The 26,793-nt window shown below is 48.7% G+C and overlaps 1 protein-coding gene across 1 annotated transcript in view; it reads left to right on the forward strand.

The window, feature by feature from the left end:
• Window positions 1-26,793, forward strand: part of MCF2L2 (MCF.2 cell line derived transforming sequence-like 2) — a 132,695-nt gene that overhangs the window by 73,618 nt on the left and 32,284 nt on the right. Inside the window, exons 16-20 of the mRNA XM_074153636.1 lie at window positions 18,728-18,794; window positions 19,896-20,011; window positions 21,142-21,211; window positions 26,341-26,433; window positions 26,659-26,751. Of these exons, the coding sequence (XP_074009737.1) occupies window positions 18,728-18,794; window positions 19,896-20,011; window positions 21,142-21,211; window positions 26,341-26,433; window positions 26,659-26,751 (439 nt within the window). The remainder of the gene's footprint in view (window positions 1-18,727; window positions 18,795-19,895; window positions 20,012-21,141; window positions 21,212-26,340; window positions 26,434-26,658; window positions 26,752-26,793) is intronic.

Here is a 26,793-nt window from a genome sequence, read left to right on the forward strand (position 1 = left end):
GGACGGGACGGGACGGCCGCCTGCCTGCCTTCTCCTCCGCTTCCTGCCTTCTCCTCCGCCTCCTTCCCCGGGGAAGCGGGCCGGGCTGGCCCCGCCGGCTCCCGGCATATGGCATCCCTCGGCCCGGCGCCGCTGGCCCCGCCCCCGCCCGCCCGGCCCCGCTCCGCTCCCGTTCCCGATCACCGCTCCCCGCCGGTCTTCCCGCTCCCCGCTCCCCGCTCCCCGTTCCCCGCCCCGCCGGTCTCCCCGCTCCCCGTTCCCCGCCCCGCCGGTCTCCCCGCTCCCGTTCACCGCTCCCGCTCCCCGCCGGTGTCCCCGCTCCCCGCTCCCGTTCACCGCTCCCGCTCCCCGTTCCCCGCCCCGCCGCCGGCTGCTCCCCGCGCCCGCTCTCCCGGGCTGGGGCAGCTCTGGGTGGCTTTTGTCCTCTTCCAGTCTCCCGAGGAGGTGGCGAGGGTGAGGGTGCAGCAGGGTCTCACAATAAAGCTCTAAAAGTCATGTTTCTTAGAAGTTCAAAGTTGTATCTTAAAAATGTGACTTGAAAATAAGTCACATTTTATATAAATACCTGAACCCCGTCCCTGGGCAGCCTCTTCCAAGGCTTGATAACCGCTTCTGTGTAGAAATTTTCCCCAATATCCATTCTAAACCTCCCCTGGCACAGCTTGAGGCCGTTTCCTCTTGTCCCATCGCCTGTTCCTTGGGAGAAGAGACCGACCCCCCCCGGCTACACCCTCCTTTCAGGGAGTTGTAGAGAGCGAGAAGGTCTCCCCTCAGCCTCCTTTTCTCCAGGCTGAACACCCCCAGCTCCCTCAGCCGCTCCTCATAAGGCTTGTGCTCCAGACCCCTCACCAGCTCCGTCGCCCTTCTCTGGACCCGCTCCAGCCCCTCAATGTCTTTTCTGTTGCGAGGGGCCCAAAACTGGACCCAGCCCTCGAGGTGGGGCAGGCGTGGTGTGAGGGACATGGTTTAGTGCTGGATTAATGGTTGGACTTGATTATCTTACTGGTCTTTTCCAACCTAAAGGACTCCCTGATTCTGTAATAAAAGTTTAGCTCATTGCTGCTCTAAGTCTCTGAGGTGCTCAATAACATCGTATTGTTAAATCAGTAATTAGTTTGCAGGTCACGGTGAAATTTGTTTATTTCACTTCCTTGTTGGAAATCTTCAGAGGAGGAAGGGAAAGTGGGATTTTGGGTTTTTTTCCTCTTCTACCTTCCCCACAAACCTTGGTGACTTGCTTGCATCATCTTGAGGGGAATGTCTGATCATTGGAGCACATCAGTGATAAGTCAGGCTCTGTGGTCGGTAGATTGAGATGGACGTATTTAAAAAACAAACCAAGGTAAGCGCTCTGAACGCGCCTTCTTTAAATACACTTCTGTAAAACTTTGGTAAAGAGAAAAACTGGGTTAAAAAAAAGCACTCATTCAAATTAAGTTGAAAAGCCACTGTAACGCTGTGCCTCGTGTGGCTTATTGGAAATATGAGATTTCTCACCGAACATCAATATCAAACACAAGCCATTGTGTAGCTTCCATTCTTTCATCACTGTGATTGATCTGAATCATTCCTGACCTCATCACTGACTCCACAGAAATCCAACTACTGCCTGTCGTGACAATTAGCGTCTGCTTGACAGTCACTTTACAACCCTAAATCTGACAGCAGCTCTGAGAGAGTCAGCACTGGGAATACTCTTGTCGCTGGGAATCCTCCTGTCGAGGGCAGCCGGGTAAAACCGAGGAGCTGATGGTCCCAGGGAAGGATGTGGCGCTCGGTCAAACAGGTTCTGGTTGGGGACGCTTCAAGGCCTAAGGAGTTCTTCCCTTGATCTCTCCTCTCTCCTGTGTCTTAATATGACTAAGCCCTTGCGAGCAGCCTTCCCAGGTTTCTCCTCTGTTTGATTCTGCAGTGAGACAAAACAGAATTCTTTGCAGCTGGCAGTTCACCCTGGCAGGAAGTGTTCATACATCATTTTGTAAATTCATCACTTTATCTAAGCAGTGTTTAAATAACAGTAGAAATAACCTTATAAACAAAGCATCATTCATTTTTTCTTACCAAAACAATAATTGCTGATTCCATCCCTACTTCATAAATGCGGGGGGGTTTCGTAAGCTTAGTCTTCATTCTTCCTCCTAGGTGTCATCCCATTCAAGCATTTTATTGCTGGTAAAACATCCCTTTCAGAATGACAAATTCCCAATGATGGATCTGTAAAAAACTAGAGCACCCATTTCTTGGCTGGTGATACCAGTTTTTCCTGTTTTCATTTTCAGTTGAAATTGGTAAACCAGAGAGAAAAAAACAACAGCCACCAAGCGGCTGGATTCTTCCTTCCACAACTAACTGTAAAAAAGAAACCGAACCAAGATTCACTTATTCTTTGACTGGATGTGACTATAAGCGTGCAATTTTGACTTAATATTGTTAATGTGTAGGAGGCCAGCCAGCTTGCCAGACACAAGAACGAAAAAGCCTCAACTCGGAGCCTTCCAAAGTCAAATATTCCAAAGACATTTAAAAATTAAACCCAAAACATTTCTGTGTCTTGATAACGCAGTTTCCAGAAAATACAGCTTCATGGATTCATGTTTTCAAACTCAGGAGATACCTTTAAAGTTTCAGGGGTGTGTACGTGAAACGTGACTCAGAAATAATGGCAAGGTTCTAAGAAGTAGGGCCACGGAAAGCAAAGTCAGAGGGGTTTAAATTACTGAGGAAAAGCGGCTGCCTCTAATCAGCGCTACAGACAGACGTAGCTTGCCGTGACTGAGTTTGTCTTACAGCTGTGTCCACTCTCCTGCTGCAAAGTGACATCTGCTCGAAGGATGAGCCACCTTCCAGCTGTGCACACTGATTTCCCATCGCCGCTCATCTCAGTTTTCCCCGGTTTAAAAGAGGCATCTCTGTCAGTGGAGTGAGGGGACTTCATTCTGCTTCTGACCTGGGATGAGAGTAGGAGAGTTTCTATCCCTATCACTTCAGGGATTTTATTTTCCAGTAGTAAAAGAAATGGACTTACCATCTCCTCTCTCTTTCCTTTATTTTTTAAAACCCGGCTCCTGTTAGGGTCAGATCCTCTGTTGAGATATAAACTTATTTAGAATAAAGCTCCACCTCTTCCTTTTACCCAGTGATGTTGTTAGGGAGGTTCTTTTTAGAACATCACCCTTAATTGGTTGTAAATTAAATGTTTAACATCCCATCGCGGCCATGTCCTGTCCGGGCTGATGCGGAACCATCTGTATCTGGCTGGAGACTCCAGGCCCTATTTCAGCACAAATAATGAGTTGCTAAGATTCAATCGAGCATGGAGAAATACCTGGACGTTACAATTTTGTAGAATGAGTTGCAATTCCTGCAGGTTTGTGTGAAGCTGCTCTGCTGTTACTGTTTCCCACTCCGGGTACCAGCATCCTGCTTTGAGCTGGTCTTGCCCAGTGGGAGAGACAGGTGGGAGGGAATTTCCCTAAAGCTGTTTGTTTCTAGAAAAGACAAAGTAACACAGGAGCCGCTTTCCAAAGGGGTATTTTCACAAGGAGGTTGGGATCAGAGATCTGTCATTTAATGCTCCTGAGCCTTTGAGCCTGCGGGGAGCCCTGGGGAGATGGGAGTGCTCTCGGAGGGGCTCTGGTAGGTGCCTCTGGCCCGACGGCACCTTCTTCATCACATAGACCCCATCCAACAGGGTGCACCCCCAGGATCAGACCCCATCCCTGTGCCCTCACTGCTGTGTCGCCCAGTACAGCCCAGTACACAGGCTCTGCGCCCAGGACCCATGAGAGGAGGCATTTAATCAACAGAAAGGTTGATTTTTAAATCCAGAAGCGCAGTTGTGTTTGATGAGGCAAACGAGCGCCCTCCATTCCAAAACTGTAATTCTGGACTCTCACTGCCTTTACTTGCTGGTGGCCTTCATAGATCTTTTGTTATATCATATTCTAACTGAGGGCCTTTGGTTGGCACTTTTGAATCTTTCTGGGTATCCATGAGATGTTTCTTGTATGAGGAATCTGGTGGCCTTTCATAGCCACATGACTCTGAGCCTAGATTGTAAGGATGAAACAGTTGGGCATTTTTGATAAAGTCACAGGGAGGGCGAGCCTTTCCAGTTCATTCACACAAAGGGCTGTCACAGCCTGTAGGGGTGTTACTGTAGCAAACTCACCAAATTCATGGGGTCCCAACTCCTGCACTCCTCAGTAGCCTCTGTACACTAACTACATTGCTGTGATATTTTGCAATTTATGTTCAAGCGTTATTATGGGGAGTTGATCTGGTCAGATGTTTGGTGGCATCGTTTTATGAGAGCAAATCTGATTCATAGGTCTGTTCTGGTGACAGTTTCACAATCGGTCTGGGCTCATTTCGGGTTGCTGCAGCTGCCCTTTCTTCCTCTTTTCGCCCCACACCCACCCCATGTTGTCCTTTCATGGCCCTTTTGTCTGTTTGTGAGGTTAGTTTTGAGCTGGGTGAACTCCTCTCGATCGCCTGTGTGTCCACGCTGGTGTAAATCACGGCCAAATGCAGGGAGGGGGCAGGACGGAGTGACTGGGAGCGTGCAAAGGGGCATGTTTATCCCTTCATAGTGGATAAACTGATCAGGAAACTTCTTCCAGAGAGTTGATATTGACCCCCGTCAGGTATGAAACTGAATTTCCTGTAAATTTGGAATATTTTCTGGTTGATTGACTTTGGACCCGATTCCCCCATAGTTTTTCTAGCGCACCTTGCTACAGGGGCTGGGAGAGCTTGTTAGTGTCAGCGCTTCCCTTCGGAAACACAAAAGTCTGACTTGTGTTCCTGGACTTTCTGATCACAGCTTAACTCCTTTCATGGGATGACGCCCCGGGTCTTACTCGTGGTGTTGGTGTTATCAGTGGGTTGTCCATGTGGCCTTGGCAGTGGTCACTTATAGCATAGCAAGGCGTATGTTGAAGGGATAGGTGTGCGGTGGCAGGAGTTACTGTGGTGTTACTTGTGTCTAATGGTCATTCGCGTCTGTTACTACTGAATAATGAGCTGGAAGATTGCAAGGCATTAGTGGTTTTGTACTCAGATGGGGCATGTCACGTAAGCAACATAATCCCTGCTTTCTGAACTAAATTCTCATGAGCTTCTACCCAGATAGACTTAACTTCATGAAAGCTCTGGGGTTCGTACTCTGAGCTATCGTTTATTGGGCTTAAATGAAAGAGAGTCAAGTTTAAGAATATGGGGTGGCCCAAGCTCTCACGTACCCGCGGAGCACTTCTGCATTCATGCAGAATAGTCTCCGAGCAGGTACACAGTCCAGAGCCATTGCTCATCCCCTGAACACACACGAGGGTTGCTTTACACGCTAGGGAGATCAGGGCAGCGTCTGGCGTCACTCCTGGCCCCAGCAGCCAGTCACTCTGCAAACTCACACCCGGGACCCACAGCCCTGCGGGTCTGCGCCTGAAGGTGTTTGGTGTTTGTACCCTCAAATGACAGGTTCCAGCTGCAGATTTGGGTATCATTTAAATATGAGTCCTTTGAATTCAATGTGTCTTAATATCTGGGTCAGGCCTACCCTCAGTGTTATTGGTCTCACAAGGGCTGGGGAGCTTCATAAATCAGTCTGTGCATCCCCCTGAACATGAGGATAACCGAGTATCTCACCGACTCCCCAGGCTGTGTGGGTACCACAGGACAGTGCTTCTGCCCCAGGTAAAGAATTAGAAGCTATTTTCAGAATGAGAATATTGTGCCAGAGCCCTATTCTAAATCAGCAATAGCAAAGTTGCCCTGACATTAGGTCTGGGAATTGCTAAATTTAGGTGTGGCCTGGTGGCAAAAATACTGGTAGCTCAGGGAGTGCTGCTGGAAGCTTTGGTGTCCAAGTGCTTGTTGCAGTCACCAGAGAGGAACTGAGATCCCTGATTTTATTAGCTATTGGCCAAAGGTGCAGAGCTTCCACAGGAGGCAGAGATAAATCATAGAATCATAGAATGGTTTGGGTTGGAAGGGGCCCAAAGATCATCTAGTCCGACCCCCCTGCCCTGGGCAGGGACATCTTTCACCAGACCAGGCTGCTCACAGCCCCATCTACCCTGACTTTGAACACTTTTAATGATAGGGTACCCACAGCTCCTCTGGGCAACCTGGGCCACCCTGTACCCTCATTGTAAAAAAATCCTTCCCTATGTCCAATCTAAATCTTCCCTCTTTCGGCTTAAAACTGTTGTCCCTTGTCCTGTCACTACAGGCCTTGGAAAATGTGTCTTTCTTATAAGCCCCCTTTAGGGTTTGAAAGGGCGTATTGAGGTCTCCCTGGGACCTACTCTTTTCTAGACTGAATAACCCCAGAAGGGGGAAGGCGTTTCCCTTTTCTAGGGCATAAGTAAGATCCCTACAGTGTGTAAGTGCAAGATGTAACAAATTTCACAGTATAATATAATGTGATATAGACTTCTGTTACCGTTGGGATAAGGTGTTTTGGTGAGTGGCTGAGACGTAAGTGTTACAGTAGAACCCCAACAGCGGGTCTTTCCAGTCTCGTTCCCAGGCTCAAGAAGACTTGCAGCTGGCAGAGGGGAAGAACTCGGAGCCTACATTTTAAAGGAGAAACTGTGTTCTTGGCTTTATTGTTAGGCTCAGAGAACTGCTTTCTTTCACCAGACTTAATGAAAGAGCAGTCAGCGGGAGAAATTTCAAGAAGCCACTAGCCATTTCTTGTTTGCCATCATCTCTCTCAGCCTTTACAAACCCTGTGTTTCCAGAGCAGTTTCCCTGTTGGGCAGATTGGCTCCAGCACTTATAAGTCTAATTACAGCCTAAAGGGCTGGGGAGAGCTTTGAAGTGAAATGTGTGCTGCCACGGAGGGAGATCTTGCTGCTGATAGAAACGTGTGTAGAATGGCAAGGGGAGGTGTATTCCTGCCATAGATCCAAGTAGCTCTGGGAACCAGGGAAATTATTATGAACAGGAGAAAAAAAAATATCTCATTGTTTGGATACAGTGGCTTGCTGAGCGTTCTGGAGGCTTCCCGAGCTCCTTGTGTCCTCGATCCCAGAGACTCTGGGAGGCAGAGGAAAGCTGACATAAACACTCTCAATGTTCACATGCTTCATTACAAAATTTGCACTTAATCAAGTACCAAAGAGGGACAAGCAGCCACTTCTGTTATTATCTCCCATACCTGCCTGCTGTTGGGTACTAAGGTTATTTTCATCCTCTTCAGAAATTCCAGGCATTCCTCAGGTTGTTTTCTGTGGGGTCGCTCCGCTGCCTGCTGGCTCTGGGCGGGCTGCTGGAATGCAGCTGGCCACAGCCACAGCCTGGGTGGCTGATTGGCTTTGGGCGTCAGGGGGAGACTGGGATCAGCGGCGTCTCCTCTCTAGCCCCATGTCACAGGAACGCCGGTGCTTGAAAAGCGCTGGGAACTTCAGCAAGCACAGAGGAGCAAGCTGCATCGTCTGCCGATGGCTCCTGGCTGTGCTGGCCCAGGGCTTTGCTAAACCTCAGCCCATCTCCGGGTTTATGGAGCATGTGCCAATAAAGACCACTTTGTGCTGGCCTGGGACGGGCTGTACCTTCTCAGAAGCAGCGCGTGTGGGCCCCAAGGCTTCTGGGCTTGTTTCCTCCCTGACTGTGGCTGCGTCACCTCCGCGGGCAAACCTTGCTGTGCTCCGGCGTACGGGGCTGGCGGCCTTTCTGCCTTTGCCTGAAGGACACCTAGAAACCCCAGGCAGCGCAGGCACGAGCCAGGGAGCAGGGGATGTTGTTCAGCCCCGTCGTCACTGGATGGGGAGAGAGGAGGAGCAGGGGTATGATTTTATACCCCCGCAGCTCAGACGGTGCCATTTTCTCTTCCAAGGACAGGACAGTGAGAGTCTCCAGGCTGAGGAGCCCCTGAAACACTCTGGGAGCAATCCCGTCTCCCAGGTGTGAAGCTCTGCAGAGAGAGCTGCCAAGGCACGGCTGCCTTCCCCTGCGCCTTCACACCCCTCCCAGGGAAATAGGGTTTCAAACTGCAGTCAAAAACACACAGCTCCCGAGCGTCAGTGAGCGCTGAAGGAGTGCTGGGCACTTAGAATCATAGAATTGTCCAGGTTGGAAGGGACCTTTAAGATCATCTAGTCCAACCATCAACGTAACTCTGATGAAAAAACAAAAGAAAACCATACAAAAGAACCCCCCCCATCACTAAACCATGTCTCTCAGCACTGTGTCAAACAGTCCTTTGAAAACCTCCAGGGATGGTGCCTCAACCACTGCCCTGGGCAGCCCGCTCCAAGGCTTAATAACCCTTTCCGTGTCAAAATTGTTCCTAATATCCAATCTGAACTTCACGCTATCGTTAGCAGCAGCCCAAGGAGCGGGTGACGTTGCCTACTCAGGATGTGTGTGACTTGCACCCAGCCGGGGCTGGTGCCAGTAATTGCAGGGTTGGCAGGAGAGCACAGGCAGGACACAGCAGGGGCACATCCCTCCGGGATGCCACGGGACAGGGATTTACCAATTGCACCCTTCAGAAAATCACCGCCGGCTTGACTTCCTGCCTTTAACACGGCGCTCGTTAGCCGGGAATATAATAACGGGGTTTGTGAGATTTGTGACACACTCGTGTTTAGAATGCTGTATTTACTTCCAAAAAGTCACTTACATTTTCCCATCCAGCAGGAACCTTCTTTCCTGATCTGGGCCTAAGGAGGAGTTCTGTTCTCTGTAGTGTCACTTGTCTGCCGAAGGTCCCCTGCGTGTCCACATCCTTCTGCTCACGGCTGCTGACCTTTCCCCGTAGCCCCTCGTTTGAGGGCACTGGTCTTTTATTTGCGTTTCCAGTTATGGCCAACCTGTCTCCACGTGCTGCTCCCCGGTTAGTGGCCGGGTTGGGCAAACTAGTGTGGACAGTTGTGCCTTTATGGGGCCTGACCTGAACCAGAGCTGAGCGCCGTGGCAGTGAGACCACTGTGAAATGCAGAGGTTCTGCCTGTCTGGGCTGGCTCCCCACCAGGATTCCTCATCCAGACCCTCTGCCTGGGTCGAGGCCACCAAGAGCCAAAGGGCAGAGGACACCAAACCTCCAGCCTCCTTCACAGCTCAGCCTGGTGGGACGTGCTCTGACCTCCTCCAGCCACCATTGCGACGGCTCCCACATAAACACAGGGCTGCCTGTAAAATCAATTATTATTCATTTTAATAATTAAAACTAATGCCTCATCCTACCCTATTGGGAGAGAGTCCGTGGGCACGTTTGGGGCTTACTTGGAGCCTGGCCTGTAGTAGTCAGTGTGAATTCTCAGTATCAGTAGTTCCCAGCAAGCTCCCTTTAACCTACTTCTGGGTTTTTTAGTGGTTTGGGTTTTTTTTGTTTGTTTGTTTGTTTGTTTTTTTTATCTTGTTTGTTTGAACGTTTTGGGGCTTTACCACTGTAACTTTTGCTTTTATTAAAAAGGCCCTTTTTCAGATATCGGGCTTTACCACCCTGTGTGGGAAAATCCACAGCACCGTCAGCCCTTGTCAGATTTCTTGGTCCATGAGGTCAGCTGGCGTTTGGATGTCATTGTACCGTCTCTACACAGGAATGGAAAAGATCCACGGCATGGGAGCTGAAGGTAGCTTGGGTCTTAAAAGTCAGGTCGAGCATAGAAAAAAAAAAGTTAAATAGTTTTTGCAAATGTTGGAAACTATTACATGCCCAGAGATCTTTTACCTGCTCTATTTCCAGCGTTTAAGAAAAAAGCACTCCGGAGGGAAGTGAGTTCAGGCCCCAGGGACCCTGCGAATGTCCCCCAGTGACATACGCTGCTGTATTTCAGAGGGCTGATCTTTTGAATACAATCTGTGACTGTACGATCCAGTCCTCGCGAGCTGGAGACGAGTAAGAGGGTAAATCTCAGCAGGAGCATATTAATAACATTCATTTAATTTTTATACACAGATGTATATATTTTGTATGTTTATATTTTAAAAAGCAGTGAGCTTCCTTTGGTGGCCGGAAAACCTGGGTGCCCACAGTGACTTCAGTGGGGCGGATCAAAGGCACGCAGAGCGAAGAGTTGTTTCTCTCTCCCCTGTCCTCCCTGCGAAGCCTTTACCCAATACACTTCGTACAGTGAACGAGAGATCCAGCTGTACCAGGGCTGCCTGGCCCTAAGAAGTCAGAAGGTTTGATTAGATAATATTTCTAAGGAAGAACACTGACATTGGAGCCATTAAGTTAATTCTGTGGCCAAGATGTAAACAAGTGATTACAAACCGTAATCTCAGGCAACAGACAATGCCGAGGGATTCCATGGAATTCCCCGGGGTGCGAGCAGCCTCTCGCGCCCGCGACGTCCCGCTCACACACAGGTATTGTACACCCCTGTGTGTGTGTCCGGTAGCTTGTACGGATAACAACCTACCAGCAACTAATCCGCTAAAATATGGCCTAATATAACGCCGCTCGGCAGTTGCATTAGTCGTCAATTTGATCTATAAATTATTCACCCGCCTTTAGCTAATTGATTACTCACTGCTGAGATATCGCAGGGCTAAATGTGTCTTTAGCATCAAACAGAGGTGGTGCAGCCGCGAGGTTAAAAGACCAGGAGCACAAGGTGGGCCTGGTTGTGGGGGGTTCAGAGACATGGGGAGCTGACAGCTCTTTGCTCGGCTCTTGGCACGGCGTCTTGCCCTGCAGCGAGGACCCTCGCAGCACCCGCGTCCTCTGGAGCCGGCTCAGGTTTGTGTCCGGAGCTGCATCCCCTCCGTGGGGATGCACAGCGGGAGGGGGAAACGGCTCCTGCTTGACTTTCAGTCCTCTGTTCATATTATTCCTCTCGGTAGGTGATTTAATTAATTTCCCTCTCCAGTAACAACTGTGTTCTGGTTCCTATAATGTAGGGCAGCTAATTAAGATATATAAAAATATTTCCCCAAGGTAATTTGTTTTGGGAACAGTGAATGTGGGACAGTTCCTTATACGTGGAGAGATCAGATCATTTCAGAAGCAGCAAAATATTATAAATGGTGACTTCGGTGGTGAAATATATTTCTAACAAAGACCCCGTCCTCCCGCTCCGAAGAACTTCCAGAATAACTCGAGCGAGTCCGTTTGACATTGCAGCAGCACAGGATCGCCCAGGCGGGCAGTTACAGCATCTTCACTACGGGGCACTTGTTTTTGGGTGAGACGGAGCGTATTATCTAAATCCCCTGTGCTTCCCACGGTCAGTCCCTGTGGGTTCATTTGCAGCCCTGAAATGTGCTGTAAGAACAATCAGTGCTCGTTCAAGGCATTGCTCTCCTTCATTTGGGGAAAGAATAAAAGGAATATGTGTCAGAGAAATCAGAAATGTTTTCTGTATCAACTAACAAATATAAAGTTCCATTCAAACAAACGTTCTTACGTACAGAATAATCTTTTCTTCCACTTGAGAGGTAAAGTGCAGCAACTGACTCATTACTGAAATCTCACTCGAGCTGTTGCACAATCTCAGCTGAGAACACTTTTCAGCTGGGAAAGGCACTTCTAAGCACTGTGAGAAATGAAACAAAATTCCTCTTAAAAGCAGTTATGTAGGTGGAATGGAAGTTTCCTCCCCGCAGCAGCTGCGGTGCTGTCATTTCTTTTCATTCCGTAGCACAGAGATCATTTTTGAGATTTTAAGATTAGACCACTCAGAGTTTCCTGTAGCGGTTTCTAATTCAGAACTGGATGCCCTATTTATTGCTGATTCTGTTTCCACTGGGACAGTCAGATTTTTCACCATTTACTACCTGTAAAGGAGATGTCACTGCAAAAAATACAATTTTGTTATATTTTATTTAAATTCAGAAATAGAACTCTGACAAGACTTAGGAGTAGCCAGAGAGCTGGGCAAGGAAGGTCTTTACCACTGTCCGCGTTTTTGCCAGCCACAAAATCTTTCAGTCTCACTTTCCTCATGTCCAACTTTATCCGATATTGGTGTTTATTCCAAGCGTAGGTGTCCGCTGCACTGCACCCAGTTCCCTTCAGTCCTTTCTCTTCCTTTTGAAGTCTCAGGTATTTAAAAAGCCAGTATTTTCAATTTAAGTAGATCTCTATCTAAATTAGATGCTTTTATAAAAATGATGTTTATTTTATTTTAATTAATGAAATAAATCCCACGGAGCGTTTTGCTCTTGCACACTGCTATTCTGCTGTTTCAGCTGTTGCAAATATTAAATGTTCACCTTCCAGGCTCCGTGGGTTTTTGCAAGGCAGATGAGGAAGGAGCACCCTCGCACGAGCGCCACTTTGCTGGCCCCAGATCGGTCACGCAGACAGGTTTTCTGCATCATAACAATTTTGGAGCTCCGGTGGTGATTTATGGGTTGAAGTTGCTTTTGGAAAACCTCACCGGTTTAATTCTATTTTATGGCTGCAATTCCAATTGACAAAGTAGGAATAGTTTTCCTATCACTTCTCCTTTCTTATCGTCCTTATTGTGTGGAGCCTCCCGGAGCCGGGAGCGGTGGCCACTGGCTCCGTGTGAGATCTCGGTAGTGCTGTGGGGACACCGGATTCATGGCTGCCAAAGCAAGAACAATCTTCCCGAAAGAAACTGATGTGAAATCCCGCCTGTGGGAAACATGGTCTCAGTGTCACCAAGGCCACGATGTTTCCTTAGGAAACCCAGATCAATAATTCACAGAAATGTGAGCTAGTTCGTGCATTTTCCCGTGACAAGAAGTTTCCTTTGCTGGAGGAACATCTGACACCATCACACCAGTGGGCCCGTGTGTGACCTCTCCCGGCCACAGCCACATCCCGCTTCTGCCAAGTCACGGTACCAGCGATGGCCCTGCCACCCAGAGCTGTTCCAGGTTGGTGGTGGCCCTGCTCTCCTGAGCAGTGTTCCTCCTCACTGTTTCCGCACCAGGAGAGACAATGGGTCAGGTGTTGCTGGCACCAGAATATTCCACCTTTGGAACTCTTCCAATTTGGCAAGTCTCTTTGTGTCTTTGGGGAAGGAGCTCTGGTGGGATGAAGGTTTCCTGGCAAGAAGGACGCCTACAGAGAGGGTCTCAGGGATTTCCCGGGCTTCATGGCATCCTGAGACCTTCAGGTCAGGTGCCAAATCCTCTGCCATCCGTGCTGAGCTTCCTGCTGACTCGGGAAGGATCCTGGTGAGGAACTGTCCTTGTGAAAGCTGCCCATAAACTTCTGCCAACTCAGAGATTTGTTTTCTTTGGACAACTTTGCTGCCATCCATGACCTCCGAGCCCTCTCAGACGCAGCCGGCTGCAACAAGCCCGTTTCTAGTTCTCATGGTGATGCATGAGATGCATCAAGAGATGCAAGTTCCCATATTTACTGGCCAAACCATGCACAGTCCCTTGGCACCAACGGCAAGATTTCGAGTGGTCCCTCCTGTCTCCATCTCCTGTTTTCACATTCCTCTGTGAGGGGCAAGCAAACCCAAAAGCGGGGGGGGGGGTCAGATCCATCCATGCTGTGTCTGCTGCCCCCCCAAGGGGGGCCGTGCACTGACTGGGGCTGGTGAGCAGCGTGTGGGGCAGCGCTGGAGCTGGAGAAAAGCCCTCAGAAGTGTCAGGGAGAAACCTGCGTAAAACTTTGCCGTGTCCTTTGGACATGGACACAGATGAAAAGAGGGGCTGATGGGGCTGTGAGTTAAGTTTAAAATAGTAAGGTAAGTAAGAATATAGTAAGGGCCCGTATCTCTGGTTTGCCATGGATTAGCTTATATTCTTCATTTTTCTGATATGCTTTTTCATCCCTTCCTCGTTTCACCTTTTGTTTAATTTCTGATATTATCAATAGAAGCATTAGGGTGAACCCTGGTACTTTCTTCTCAGCAGTTAGAGAGACAATGGATTGCTACATTTGTCTTAATTTCTTATTGACAGTCCAACGCCCTTTCTCTGTAGAAACTACGTATGTTTGTGTTTGCAGCATTAGCTTTGCTCAAATGTTGGACAAAGAGGGTTTACGATGTAGCTGATCACCAGAAATGAACTATACCCTCGTCGTGGCTGCTGAGAGCAGGCAGGGGAGAAGGAGCTGGAGGAGCTGCCTGTGACAATCGTCCCGGCCATCGCTGCGTCGTATTTTCCTTAACGTGACTCCGGCGGCAGGTGCCTGCGGAGCTGCCCTCGCTGCCCCTGACATTTCACATCTCACCCCTCCTGCCTTGCTGTAAATCAGAGGATGTGGCTGCCGCTTTGCCGGGTTGTTTGGCTGTCCCGAATGCCATTAAATCCCGTGTGCCATGTAGGGATCTCCCTGCGTCCTCGCTCACCAGCCTGGCACTCACACAGTGAGCCTAAAACTGTCTTAGTGACATGGTTTGGTGTTGTGGGTTTTTGTTTTTGTCAGAGTTAGGTTGATGGTTGGACTAGATGATCTTAAAGGTCCCTTCCAACCCAGACAATTCTATGATTCTCTGATCTCCCTCGTACCCTCTCGGTGCCTTTCCCTGCAGCACGGACACACGGACGTAGCTCTTTAATTTCCTGTGTTAAATTGCATCTTTGTCAGGGCAATTCTAAGAGCTGTGGAGGGCCCTTGACCTTTACATTGTTAACAGTTTGACAAGAGAGTGATTCATGGGCAACAGCCTTTAATGCTTGAGATTCTGCTGCTCTGGGTGTTATTTGGAGAGCAATTCAGATAAGTTTCTCCGGGAGCGCTGGGGCTCAGGAGGGCTCTTCCCTGGTGGGTTTGTGCCCAGTGTTCCCAGGGGCTGCTGCAGCACCAGCCCTCTCAGAGAAAGAAATGAGAGGGTAACGCGTCCAGAAGAACAGTGCTGTCATCCTGTAAAACAACGTCTGGGGACTGTGGGATGGGCACAGATAGAGGTGGATGGGTGATATCATGCAACACTTCCAAGCCGTGGGAACAGAGTTTGCATCCACCAGCTCTCTGCGGAAGGGTGAGGGACATTCTGTTGTGGGGACACGGGGACACAGCTCCTGCGTTCCAAGCAGGGAATCCCAGAGGTGGGATGGCCACGGGTACCGAGAGGCAAGTCTACAAGCAGCTCGAAAGCATCTGTGTATCCCACAGAGTGCTCGATGTCCGGGCAAATTCCTCTTTTGCCATGAGGAGACACAGTTTGTGGTTGGAAGAAGACTATAGTTAAAAACAACCAGTAACAACCACAAAAATAACCCCACCAAAATACCTGAGCAGTGAAAGCCTTATTTAGGCAGCGAATCCTGCTGTCTCGCTGTGGAGGAGCATTGGAAAAGGGTTACCCTTTATGTGGGGAGCCGTGGGTTAGAGATGGGAAGCTGTTGAACCCTCGCCCGGCGCTGAGGGAATACCATCGTGACTATCATGGTTTTGTCTCTGTTTCCTCGTCACTGAACCCGGGGTGATAAATGGCTCCCACCACCCTGTGCCAGGAGGGAAAGGGGTAGTTAGAGAAGTTTTTCATAACACCTAAAGTGCTAAAACATTTACTCTTAGTATAGATATACATGTAGAATTAAGCTAAATAATATCCCAAGGGCCTCTGTTCTACCCGGTGGATGACTTTGAGTTGTGCTTTTGAGAGGCACCACGCTGCTGTGTGTCCGTGACAGTTCCTAGGAAACCCAGGGACTAATAATTTGCTTTTCAGGTATAATTGTCAGCAAAGCGTTGGGTTTGCTTCAGAGCCTGTCCCAATGTGATCTGTTAGGTAACAGACTAGGCAACATCTGGGAGATCTATGTCTGGTTTGTAGGTAGATAAGCATCTTTCAACAGTAAGATCAACTTAAAATTAAAGATTAATTCAAAACTTAAAAACATTGAATTTCCCTGATGGTTTTGTCACACCTGCTCTGTTATGTTTTATAAACAGTTCGGCAGCTCTTTGGGAAAGTGAATTGTGAGCATTAAATAAACCTCATGACACTCCAGTTGCTGCAATGTGAAATTTTAGGTCTTCTGGATCTGGAGAACAGAAATAAAACCCAGAATTGGAGGCTTCCTTGAAATAAATTTAGGTTAGAGCTGAAGTTAAAGATGATATTTCAAAACTTAAAACTGATGGAACCACCTTTTCAACCAGTGTCAAACCTGTTCTCCAGTTCACGAAGTAAGTGTGGGGCAGTAGCTCTTGGCTTCACCGAGGGAACCAAGAATTTCACCATCCTTTGGCTCTGAAGAGTGCTAAAAGTTAAAATATTCCATGTATCACTGCAAGGACCGCAGCCGTGTGCCCAGGTGGGACATACGCACAGTTCCCATGGCCACGCTCTCCTGCCGATGCAAAGATGCAGTTTGCATGGGAAATTATCCTTGCGCATGTCTGCTCTGCTGTATCTGCTCTTGGCTGCCTGAGGCTCCAGTTCTCCCACCCGACGCTGGTGGCCAGAGCGACAAATGCGATGTGAACTGCTTTTCTGGACAAACGGGCCCCTTGGCCATGGACTGTGCAATTCTTGTGAAGGTGCATTGCAATGGCACAGCTGTGTCTGTCTCATGAGGAGTAACCCAGGACTCTGAGCCCCCAAAATACCCCAAATGTATTTTGCAGCTCAAAGTTGTGTAAATTCAGGGAAACGCGGACAGAGCTCTCACGTGGGTTAGAGTCCAAGGCGGCTTGTGCCTATGCAGGCACAGCACCGCATAGAATCACAGAATCACAGAGTGGTTAGAGTTGGAAGGGACCTTAAAGATCATCTTGTTCCACCCCTCCTGCCCTGGGCAGGGACACCTCCCACCACACCAGGTTGCTCCGAGCCTCGTCCTTGAACCCCTCCAGGGATGGGGCAGTCACAGCTTCTCCGGGCAACCTGGGCCAGGCTCTCACCACCCTCAGCATAAAACATTTCTTTGTTAGATCTCATCTCAATCTCCCCTCTTCCAGTGTCAAACCCTTCCCCCTCCTCCTATGGCTCCCCTCCCTCATCCAGAGTCCCTCCCCAGCTTTCCTGGAGCCCCTTTAGGAACTGGAAGGGGCTCTAAGGTCTCCCTGGAGCCTTCTCTTCTCCAGGCTGAACCCCCAGCCTGTCTCCGGAGGAGAGGCGCTGCTCCCTTTGCACGCTGTTTGGTCAATAGCAGCGCCTGCTCACGAAGGGGGGTGTAATTTTTCCCCTGTTGCTAGATGCGGCTCTGCCGTGCGTGACTATCTCGGGGTGAGATCAGTGTGGGGGTCACTGCCGGAGCTGCTGCCGGAGCCAGCCGGGCACAGCCCTCGCCCATCCCCTGCCTCCGCAACACGCTCGGCACTTCTGACTCCACTTAAGGCATTGAGGCAAGATACCCGTGAAATCCTTCTTATTTTATAACAAATTTTGAAACATCATGGGTCAGTTGAAGGCAGGGTCTGGTTTTCTCAGTATTTATAATGTTTTGCAAGCAGTCTCCATGAAGCAGTGAAGGTCTGTGAGAGCAGAGCGAGTGGTCCCCACCCAGCCTGCAAAAGCAGATCGCCTTGGAATAGGCTGGCTAAATCTGAAGCAAATCCATGAACCTATTTCAGTAGCCGAGTAAGGTTTCACTCAGGGCTTTTGCACTCACCTGAAATGTATTTTATTTTCAAATGCCCGGCCATGCCATTTAAAGGCGGCTTTATCAGAAGTGGGATTGATTTGTTAATCTCGAAAAGCACATCCTAAAAATTGCAGAGGGTGACAAAATCCCCTTACAGGGGATGCAGCGGTGTAAGTGTGGCTTATGATATAAATGGCCGTTGAAGGGGTCTGGCTGGGACGTGACTCCTGTGGGATATATAAAAGGCAGGAACCAGGCACAGAGCACACTCCCCAGCGGCAGTGATTGAAGTCACTTCCCTGTGTTGGTATTTTCCTCTAGAAAGCAGCCTTGAGATGCTTCGAGCTTCTGGCTCTGGGCAGCAGAGGAGCAGGTTTCCATCTGTCTCCCCCGGTCCCGCTGCTGGTGTGGTTCTGCTCGGTGTAGCCGCGTGGCTACAGCCTCCTGTGAGGCGTGGAACCGGCATCAGTCCTTTCTGCTTGGGCAAGCTGCTGAAACCTCTGCAAGAGCCATCTTGGTTCATAAGAATATTAAAGAGAATTCTTTTCTTGAGAATGTGGGACAACCGATGCATAAAAGAAGTTGAGGGATTTAATGCAATTTTATTTAAAAGTCTAATTAGTTATTTGTCCAAAAGTGAATTGGTCACATTCATATTTCTGTGAGATAAATCAGGCATCTTCAAGGCATATATGAGGGCACATATCAGGCATATATGTCTCCGAGTTACCTAGAAGCATTGAACTAACATTAGAAATGAAAAGTCCAAAACATAGTATAAATATTTCACTCTAACTTACTTTCATGTTTCCAGACTTCTGGCATCATCCTGTTGCCTGTTCTCACAATGTATTAAAGGAAGCCTAATCACCATTTTTGTTTATTTTATAAAAGAAAGCAAAACAGCAATGTAACACAGCCTTGTGAAATATAATCCGCTTTTATCAAGTGTTGTTAGTTAATATTAGAAGATGAAACCTTTTTTGTTTGCATTCTGGGGCATTTTTAATCTTTTTATTCAGATTTGTAGGTATAAAAAGAGCAGAAGCAACCAAGATGAGGTTTAAAATTAGTTGAAAAAATAATAGTCCAAGGGATGTTTAGGACTTTTAAGCTTATCAACAAGGCATAATGTTGAAGTAGGGAGAAATGACCTTCGGAGATGTCACAGGAGGGCTTTTTTTTGTATAGTTAGAGGCATAAAAAGGAATATACAAGGAAACCCATTTTTTTCTTTCAGGTATGCTTTTTTGACCTGTTGGCAAACACTTGTAACTTTCCACCTGTCTTCTTTTTTTAGCCACATCATCAATGAGCTGATAGAAACAGAACGGGTTTATGTAGAAGAACTTCAAAGTATAATAGAGGTAAGAGATTCTTCCCTGAGGACTTGTGGTGCTTCCCCCCGGGATCACCCTGCGGCTGCACGTCCCTCCTGGGCTGGGCTTTGCTGCCCTAGAGGGGGCTCAGCCCTGGCCATGGGAAACCAGAGGGGGGTTTTGAGCATCTTTCCTCGGGGCTTAAAGGAAGAGGCACCTTTTCTGGCCCCAGCCCACAGACTGATAAAAGTTGCACGGTCCTCAAAGTCATGGGCAGAGAAACAGTTAATAATGTGCCTTTTCAAAATACACTCAACAGGCTTCAGAAACAGCACCCTTGATTTCCACGGGGCCAGACACGAAATTTCTGTGAATGTGGGTTGGGAAAATGATTGAGAAAAAAGAAGGCCGTCTTCCCCCTCTTGTTTATTGCCCATGTAGTGTCTGAGCACGGAGAAGAGCAGCTTGCACTGAAATATAACTCTGGAGCTTTTGAAACTGGGAGGGTACCAGCACACCCTGTGTGTGTGCAGACTGAGGTCTCTGCTCCCTGGGAGGGGGCTCCGAGTTGGGCTCAGTCACGCTGGGTTTTGGGCGGTTTCTTTTTACAACCATGTGGTCACTTCTTCATTGGATTCGATCTGTGGGAGCTGACAGACAGCTCTGCTCAGTGATATATTACTCTTGAGTTTAAAATCTGCGCTCAGGGTGTTCTTCCCAAAGCTTTTGTTGAAGAAACACAATCCAGTTTCTACAAGAAACAAATAATCAAGGCAAACAGCACAGTGCGACAAACAAATCCCAACTAACCCTTTTGCAGCATAGCAGAATGATGCGTGTCTAACTTGGCAGTTTCCATCCCGACATGACCAAAATGGCCTTGGAGTCCTAGGGACATCATTTCATTGTTTTTGTTAATCCAGTAATCTGTCCATTTGTGGTTAAAAATGTGTTTGCAGAGTTATTGGGGTAAAAGCTCTGGGGAAAATTAGAAGCATAAGAAGTTCCTGGGAGCAACAAAGCAGCTGGTGTAGGAGCAGCTCTGTGGAGAACAAAGGGGACATGGCTTTGGGGCTCCTCAGTGTCTCAGACCCACAACTTCTGCCCTGGGAAAAACACCCTGGCTTTATTTTCGGCTCTCCTCTGCAGGGGTACGCCTCGGAGATGGACAATCCCAGTTTGGTGCATCTGATCCCAGCCGCGCTCCAGAACAAGAAAGATGTTCTTTTTGGGAACCTCCCAGAGATCTACGAATTCCACAACAGGCACGTGGGAACACCTCCAAGATCCCGTTTCATCTTTTGTTTTTGTGAAAGGTTATACCCCTTAGTGCATTTACCAGGGATTTCCCCTGGCGTTACCCATTTTGAACGTCCCTCGTGGCGAGTATTTTACCGCCTCCCTTGGTACACTGGTAGATGTCACAGGACTGAGTCCTGATGTTCCTTCTCTGGCAAAACGCTTCCGTGAGGGACTTTTCTTAGTGTTCAGCTTGTTTGTCCTATATTTCTATTATCACATGATATATTTGAGAGCAATTTTCTTCAGGAATTTTATCCTTCACATGATCATAAAGCTTTCCAGAAGCCTTGTCCACACTGTGGACAGAGTCATCTAGAGCCCAGCACTACAGAGTGCCAGTTAGGAACAGAATTAACCTCTGTTCGATCCTCACGAAGCTTAGGGCCACTTCTGTAAATGTCCTGCTTTTCCCAGCCGTGACTAAGTAAAACTGGCTGTTGTCAAGGTGAGAATTCAGGAATTCTTTTGGATAATAATTGCCCATAAGATGTAACAATCAGTTGAACAAAATAAATAAAAAAAAATCTCTCTTTTGCAAGTTTAAATATTGTGCCAGAGTAGTTGATACAGAGTAGAAAAATTCCTTTCCAGTTTAGGTGTTGTTTGGAGAATGCCATTCCCCTCCCTTTGCAAGCCGGGTCTTTCTGTCCCTAAAGGCACCGTGCACTGGCTGTCACTGCAGGAGCCTTTGGGACACATCCCCTATTTTCACCGTTTGCTGATGAAGCAGCTGCATCCGACAGAGCTTTTCCGTCTTTTCTAGCGGTTCTGAAAAATCCTCATAAACAAAAGGGGAAGCAGGTGTTTGGGCTAAACATCGGAATCAAATCTCAGCAGGCAGAGGAGCCAGGTGCACCAGCTGCTTGTGAGCGGCTGAAGACATGATAATATTGGTGATTCAGGCAATCAGCTGTGACCCACACCCCATTTTTCTAAATATATATAGTTTATATCTCTTTGTGTCAGAATTGTTACCTTCCCCGCTGAATCCTCTCACTACAGAAAGGCAGCCTTCATCTGGGTTTCCAGAAGAGCTTGCACTCCGCGGGAGTGGGATGTGACGTTACTGTTTGCTTTCCTTTCTCCCTCTCAGGATTTTCCTTAAGGAGATCGAAAACTGCATTGAAAACCCTGAGCTTCTTGCCCGATGCTTTTTGAAAAGAGTAAGTAAATCCTTTTGCAGGTTTGTATGAATATCCGTGGTCTTACCCTACAGCACGTACAGGTTTACTCCTACCCTTTCGCTCTGATGGCTTTTGTGCGGGAGGGAAACTCACATCAGCAGCTGTTCCCAAGTTAAGCCCCCGCTAACAAGTGTGTTTTGAGGAATCTGAACCTTTACCTGCTTTACCGGCAGGCAGAGATCTGTTGCCAGTGTTTTACCAAGGTATTTTAAACCCTGGTTAAAAAAAAAATAAAAATCAGCGATCCAAATGTTTAACGTGCTTTTCCCGTCAGGAAAATGTCTGTCAGCAGAGGGATGTGTCCCAGGCACCGCCCCGCTGGAAGTGAGAGCAGAGTCACAGCCCGGTGCTCGGGGTGCAGGCAGTGCATCCTGCTCCTGCCTCGTCTCATCTCGCCTGTCTCTGCGCCCTGCAGGAGACTCGCTCTCTCCCAGCTGGTCCAGCAGAGTCTTCCACCTTCCTTGGGCAGTGAGACCCCCCCCAACTCCATCAGGCCCCGTGCGGTGGATTCCTTTGCCGGTTCACGCATTTCACACCCCGGCAGGGCTCTCCCCATCCCCGGCCGAAGCGGGGGGGCTGGCTCTTTGACAGCGGGCTGAGCTCAGTTGATGGGAAAGCCCAAAGCCCACGAGCAGCGGTGGCTTCGGTCAGACGCGGTGGCTTCGCTTCCTGTGGCTTTTGGTGGCCCTGTTCTGCAGCTCTGTCCTCCCAGGGCTCCCAGTCATGTCCTGCCCCCACCGCCCCTCCCAGTTAGCACCTTAGCGCTGTTTCCTGTAGCGTAACAAAAGGTGCTTTCTATATGGCACATACAGAGGCCCCGCTAATAAGAAAAATACTGTTTTGGTGGGTTGCTGCCGTTTTTCATAGTCTGACAAAGCTGCTTGAATGAGACCCTGTGTTTCGCGTGGGAGGTGGAAGAGGCGTGAAAACCTCTCTTCTCTGCAGAGAGGTACCTCCTGCCTCCACTGTGCGACGGCTGGCGCTGCCTGCTTTGCCAGGGTGCGTGTTAAATCTTCTTTTTTTCGGCAAGGTGCTGTATGAAATACAGATTTGGAGGAAACTCGCATAGCCCAGAGGTGCTGGGCACAGCCACATCCCTAAGATTCAATGGGAATTATCAACACGTGAGGCTTCCGAAGGGTAGGCTTACAGTCAGGTCGGGCTGAAAAGCATCACACGAGTGTAAATGGGATTATAAATCCACTGAATTATTTTCTGCTTAACAGCAAGCATTTAGAGCTTGAGTAAATGACACTCAAGTAAATACACTAAGGAATATGTTGTTATCCTGAAATTCAGATGCTGAGCAGGAACATACTGTGGTGAAATCGTTATGCAAAACAGGATAAGCAGTCTTTGAAGAATGCAGACCTTTGAAGTCCAAGAAGCATGAAATAGTCTATATGTTGCAAATATCCCTGGATTTGGAGCTAAAGAGAAATTCTTCATACAGAATTACCCTGTAATTCTGCAGAAAGTTCAAATTCTGTGTTTAAATATTGTAGCTTACGTCTGTCTTTGTAAAACCAGCCGTGGAGCCCCATTCTCCTCTCTGTTCTGGCAGTACGCAATCAGCAGCACTAAAGCCGTGCTGCGGGTGGGGAGTGAGGGAAAATCAGCCCCTTCCTCACCTTCCCTTATCGATTTCTATGGCCTAATCGAACAGCACTAAATCTATGGAATAAGAGGTTAAATCACGCCTTTGCTTTCTCCCCATTTCAAATTTCGCGCTGAGAGCCGAAGCCCCTCTCCCGAGCTGTCTCTGCTCACACAGAGGCACCTTTGATTCGGGAACCTGCCCTTACGCTCTCCTTTTAGAAGAAGCCGCGTAAAGTCCAGAAATGGTTGTTTCTGTTGGCCTGCCTCTAGGTGGCCCAGACAAAAGCCTGGTTGTGCGTTTGTGTTCCCCACGATCTGGCAGCTTCTTACACCTTCCTGCCGAGCAGAGGCTTCTGGCTGGTCCCGGCAGCTCTAACCCTGCTGGGGTATGCTTATAAATACTTAAAGGGTGGGGGTCAGGAGGATGGGGCCAGTCTTTTTCCAGTGGTGCCCAGTGACAGAACAAGAGGAAATGGGCACAAACTTGAACATAAGAAGTTCCATCTAAACACAAGGAGGAACTTCTTGCCTCTGAGGGTGGCAGAGCCCTGGAAGAGGCTGCCCAGAGAGGTGGTGGAGTCTCCTTCTCTGGAGACATTCAAACCCTGCCTGGACACGTTCCTGTGTGACCTGCTCTGGGTGGACCTGCTTTGGCAGGGGGTTGGACTGGATGATCTCCAGAGGTCCCTTCCAGCCCAATGTGATTCTGTTGGTACTGGGGAAACTGGGACGGCTGCTGGTCGAGGCGATGCCGAGTTCTGGGGGGAAACTCATGTCATCGCAGCTTCACTTGCCCGTTTCTGCCTCGTTGCCCGGGTGTAGCCATCCTGCCACAACATCCCCCTGGGCTGTGCTTGGAAACGGGCTGATTTTTAGATTCTTTCTTGAAGAATATCACCGTCTCTGACCCCACTGGGGGTTTTCAGCCCTCAATCCAGAGCTGCTCGAAAGCGTCCCAAGAGCTGCCCTGGGACACCCTGATACCTGAGCCCCTCCATCGTCTGCCAGTCCCTCCTCCGCCGTGTCCCCACACATTGTCCCTGGTCGGCTGTCACCATGGACGGGAACCCTTCCTCCCGGGGGATGGCAGACACAGCCTGTGGAGTCCCAGCCCGTTTCTCCTCTCTGGCTTCTCTCCTAGAACACGGCAGCAGAAACGGGTGGAAGACAAGCCAGAAACACCCCTCTTGTCCTCCCCTCCAGCTTTGCCTGACCTCGTTAGGGCATGATCTTCATGTGAACTAAATTACAAGTAAATCAGCTCGGCTCTGCCCAAATGGCAGCTCTTACACCATCCCCCAGGGGCCTGACCTTGCTTAAAGCTCTGTGTGGCAGGGACTGTGGGGGGGGGTATGGGGGCTGAATGCCCACGGGCAGGATAGGGCTGCTCCTGATGTACTGGCAACGAGAGGGACACTTTGGGCTGATGTGCTGAGCACGGGGCTGGGGAGAAGGAAAAGTTACTGAACCAAGGCAGGAACACCCAGGAGGAAAGGAAAGCTGTGTCAGATGCTTCCCAACCTGTGCCAGGTGAGGAGCCTGGCAGGAGTGACTCACCGTGGATTACTGCTGTTTACTCATCCATGTTGTGAACCTTGGAAAGAGAGAATAACTTAACAGCAGGCAGCAGCTGGGGCATTTTGTCATCCTGGGAGAAGGAAGCATCCAGAAAAGGAGGCTACCTGTGAAAGAGGCTGTAGCAGCTGAGCAGAAGCCTGTGAGTTGGATTCAACTGGCTAAATTCTAATCTGAAGCAAAATGTGTTTGTGAATGAGCAGCCGACAAAGGTGACTGGGACTGTGTGAGAGCTCACACAGACCTCAGGGTGCAGGTCACCGTGGAAAGGAGAAGCACGACAGGAGACATGAGTGTGGTGTGAAAGCACCGGTGAGAAGTCGGAACATCTGGATATGAAAACAGAGATGTGTGGGACACTTAGGAGTGGGATTTGAGTACTAGGCAATTAATTATTTCTTGGCATTTTGGTGTCTGATCCCAGTAATTTCAGCAGGAGTCTCCTGTTCCTTTCACTATTACAACTTACTTATATTTTTTAAATACAGCTTTATCTGCCTGAGTGGGTGTCGCTGGTTCAGGCAGCAGCAGATTGCATTGGTATAGGGTGGTTCCCTATGGCAAACTAGTGCTAAATTTTTGATTATTGTACCTTTTCTTTAAATTTAGACTGGTACTTTTCTCTCGCCCATAACCGTGCTCTTGGCTGATGCCGTCTCTGCTCCTCTTGCCCAGACCCGTTGGGTTTCTGTGGGTCAGGAACAAATTGTAATGCTTGATTAGACTTTGTTATTACTTTCAGTTTTGTGGGGTTTGCCCCCTGCTAACTTCCCTCCAAGGCAACGTGTCCAAACAATCTATTTGTGTGAAGAAAACACTGGGCTTATTTTGAAACAGCACCATTAAGGCTCTATTGAGTTGAAACAGAGCTTTTTGCATTGCATAATGCTCAGGGCAGTGGGGTGTTACCTGAACAGCTCTGCTTTCACAGCTGGCTCATCAGGGTGATGCAGGAACACAGCAGCAATATGGATTTCTTCTGGTAACCCTATCCAAAAGAAAGGCTGCCCCAAGAATGCTCAGGCTCTGTCTGGTGGGCTGCAAGCACAGAAGCCAGAACCACGGTCTCCTGAGCTTTATTTTTGGCCCTGCCTTGGATTCCCTGAGGTCACGTCCACCAGGATGGGTGCAGCTGAAGCTGAGAAGGTCCCAGGTGGTCAGACCTGGCCAGCCCCACTCAGGGACCCCTATGGCACTGCCCCACGGGGCTCCCGTGCTGACCGGGTGTGTGGCCAGCGAGCCCAGGACCTTCTGGGGGAACATCTGCCTGATTCCACCCAGAGAGTCCGGGGAGCTTAAACTGCCCCTCTCTGGGCTTTTACAGAGATTGCCTCTGATTTCACTGAAGATGAGATTTTTTTTTTTGCCATGGAATTCCATGAGTCACAGGTCAATAGAGGTCAAGTGAACCCAGCCAGGTCTAATTTGGGTGGCTCAGGGTATAACCTTCCCCTGCCCGCCGAGGACATCAACGGGACAAACCTGCTGCTCTCTTAATTCATCCTTGTCCTATTGAGAGCCAACGCTATTTTCAAAGTGTTTTGAGTATGTAAACCTTGGCTAAATGGTGAGTATTGTCAGCAGTTACCAGTCTGTGGCAGTACTGTCAACAACATTACATTTATAATGCTTTTTTTGTTTTCAAACCACCTATTCCTCTCTCCGGAAGATAAGAGTTTTGCAATTAGATTGTGTCTTCCAGTCTGAAATCTTGCTTTGTGCAAAAAGGGAGAGAAAAACATCTCACTATCAGGTGTGTTTAACTTCACCGGAGTAAAAAGCAAGTTTGGTAGCTTCAGTGTATTTTTTACATACGGAGTTATCACCATGAATTAATGACTTCGTGTGCTAGGATGGAAGGGAAGAAAAAGTGTGACTCAAGGCAGATGCTCTGTGGATTCTTTTTTCTTACCCTTTAACTCTGTTTCTTGCAGAAAGAGGACCTCCAGATATATGAAAAATACTGTCAGAACAAGCCAAGGTCTGAAGCTCTCTGGAGACAGTGTGGAGACAGCATCTTTTTTCAGGTGGGATGTTGCTGCAGACTGGCAGTGCTAGGCTGGCTTCTTTTCCTTCTCTACCCCTTCTCTCTTCAGTCGCCTTAGAGAAACAGGCAGAGTGTTCCCCCTGCTGCTCCTGCTGGTGGCAGGCGCTCGGGGCCAAATTATTTGGATTGCCAAGTGATAAGGATCTGGGTGTCTTGCCTCTGCTTCAAGAAACAATTGTTTTTTCTCCCCCCTTGTCTTTTACAGGAATGCCAGCGTAAATTGGACCATAAGCTCTCCTTAGACGCTTATCTCTTAAAGCCAGTGCAGAGAATCACCAAGTACCAGTTGCTGCTAAAGGTACGCTCTCCGTGACAGTGCCAACAATTCCCATGCACAGCT

This window comes from Numenius arquata, chromosome 9, assembly GCF_964106895.1.
Source record: "Numenius arquata chromosome 9, bNumArq3.hap1.1, whole genome shotgun sequence".
Taxonomy (NCBI): domain Eukaryota; kingdom Metazoa; phylum Chordata; class Aves; order Charadriiformes; family Scolopacidae; genus Numenius; species Numenius arquata.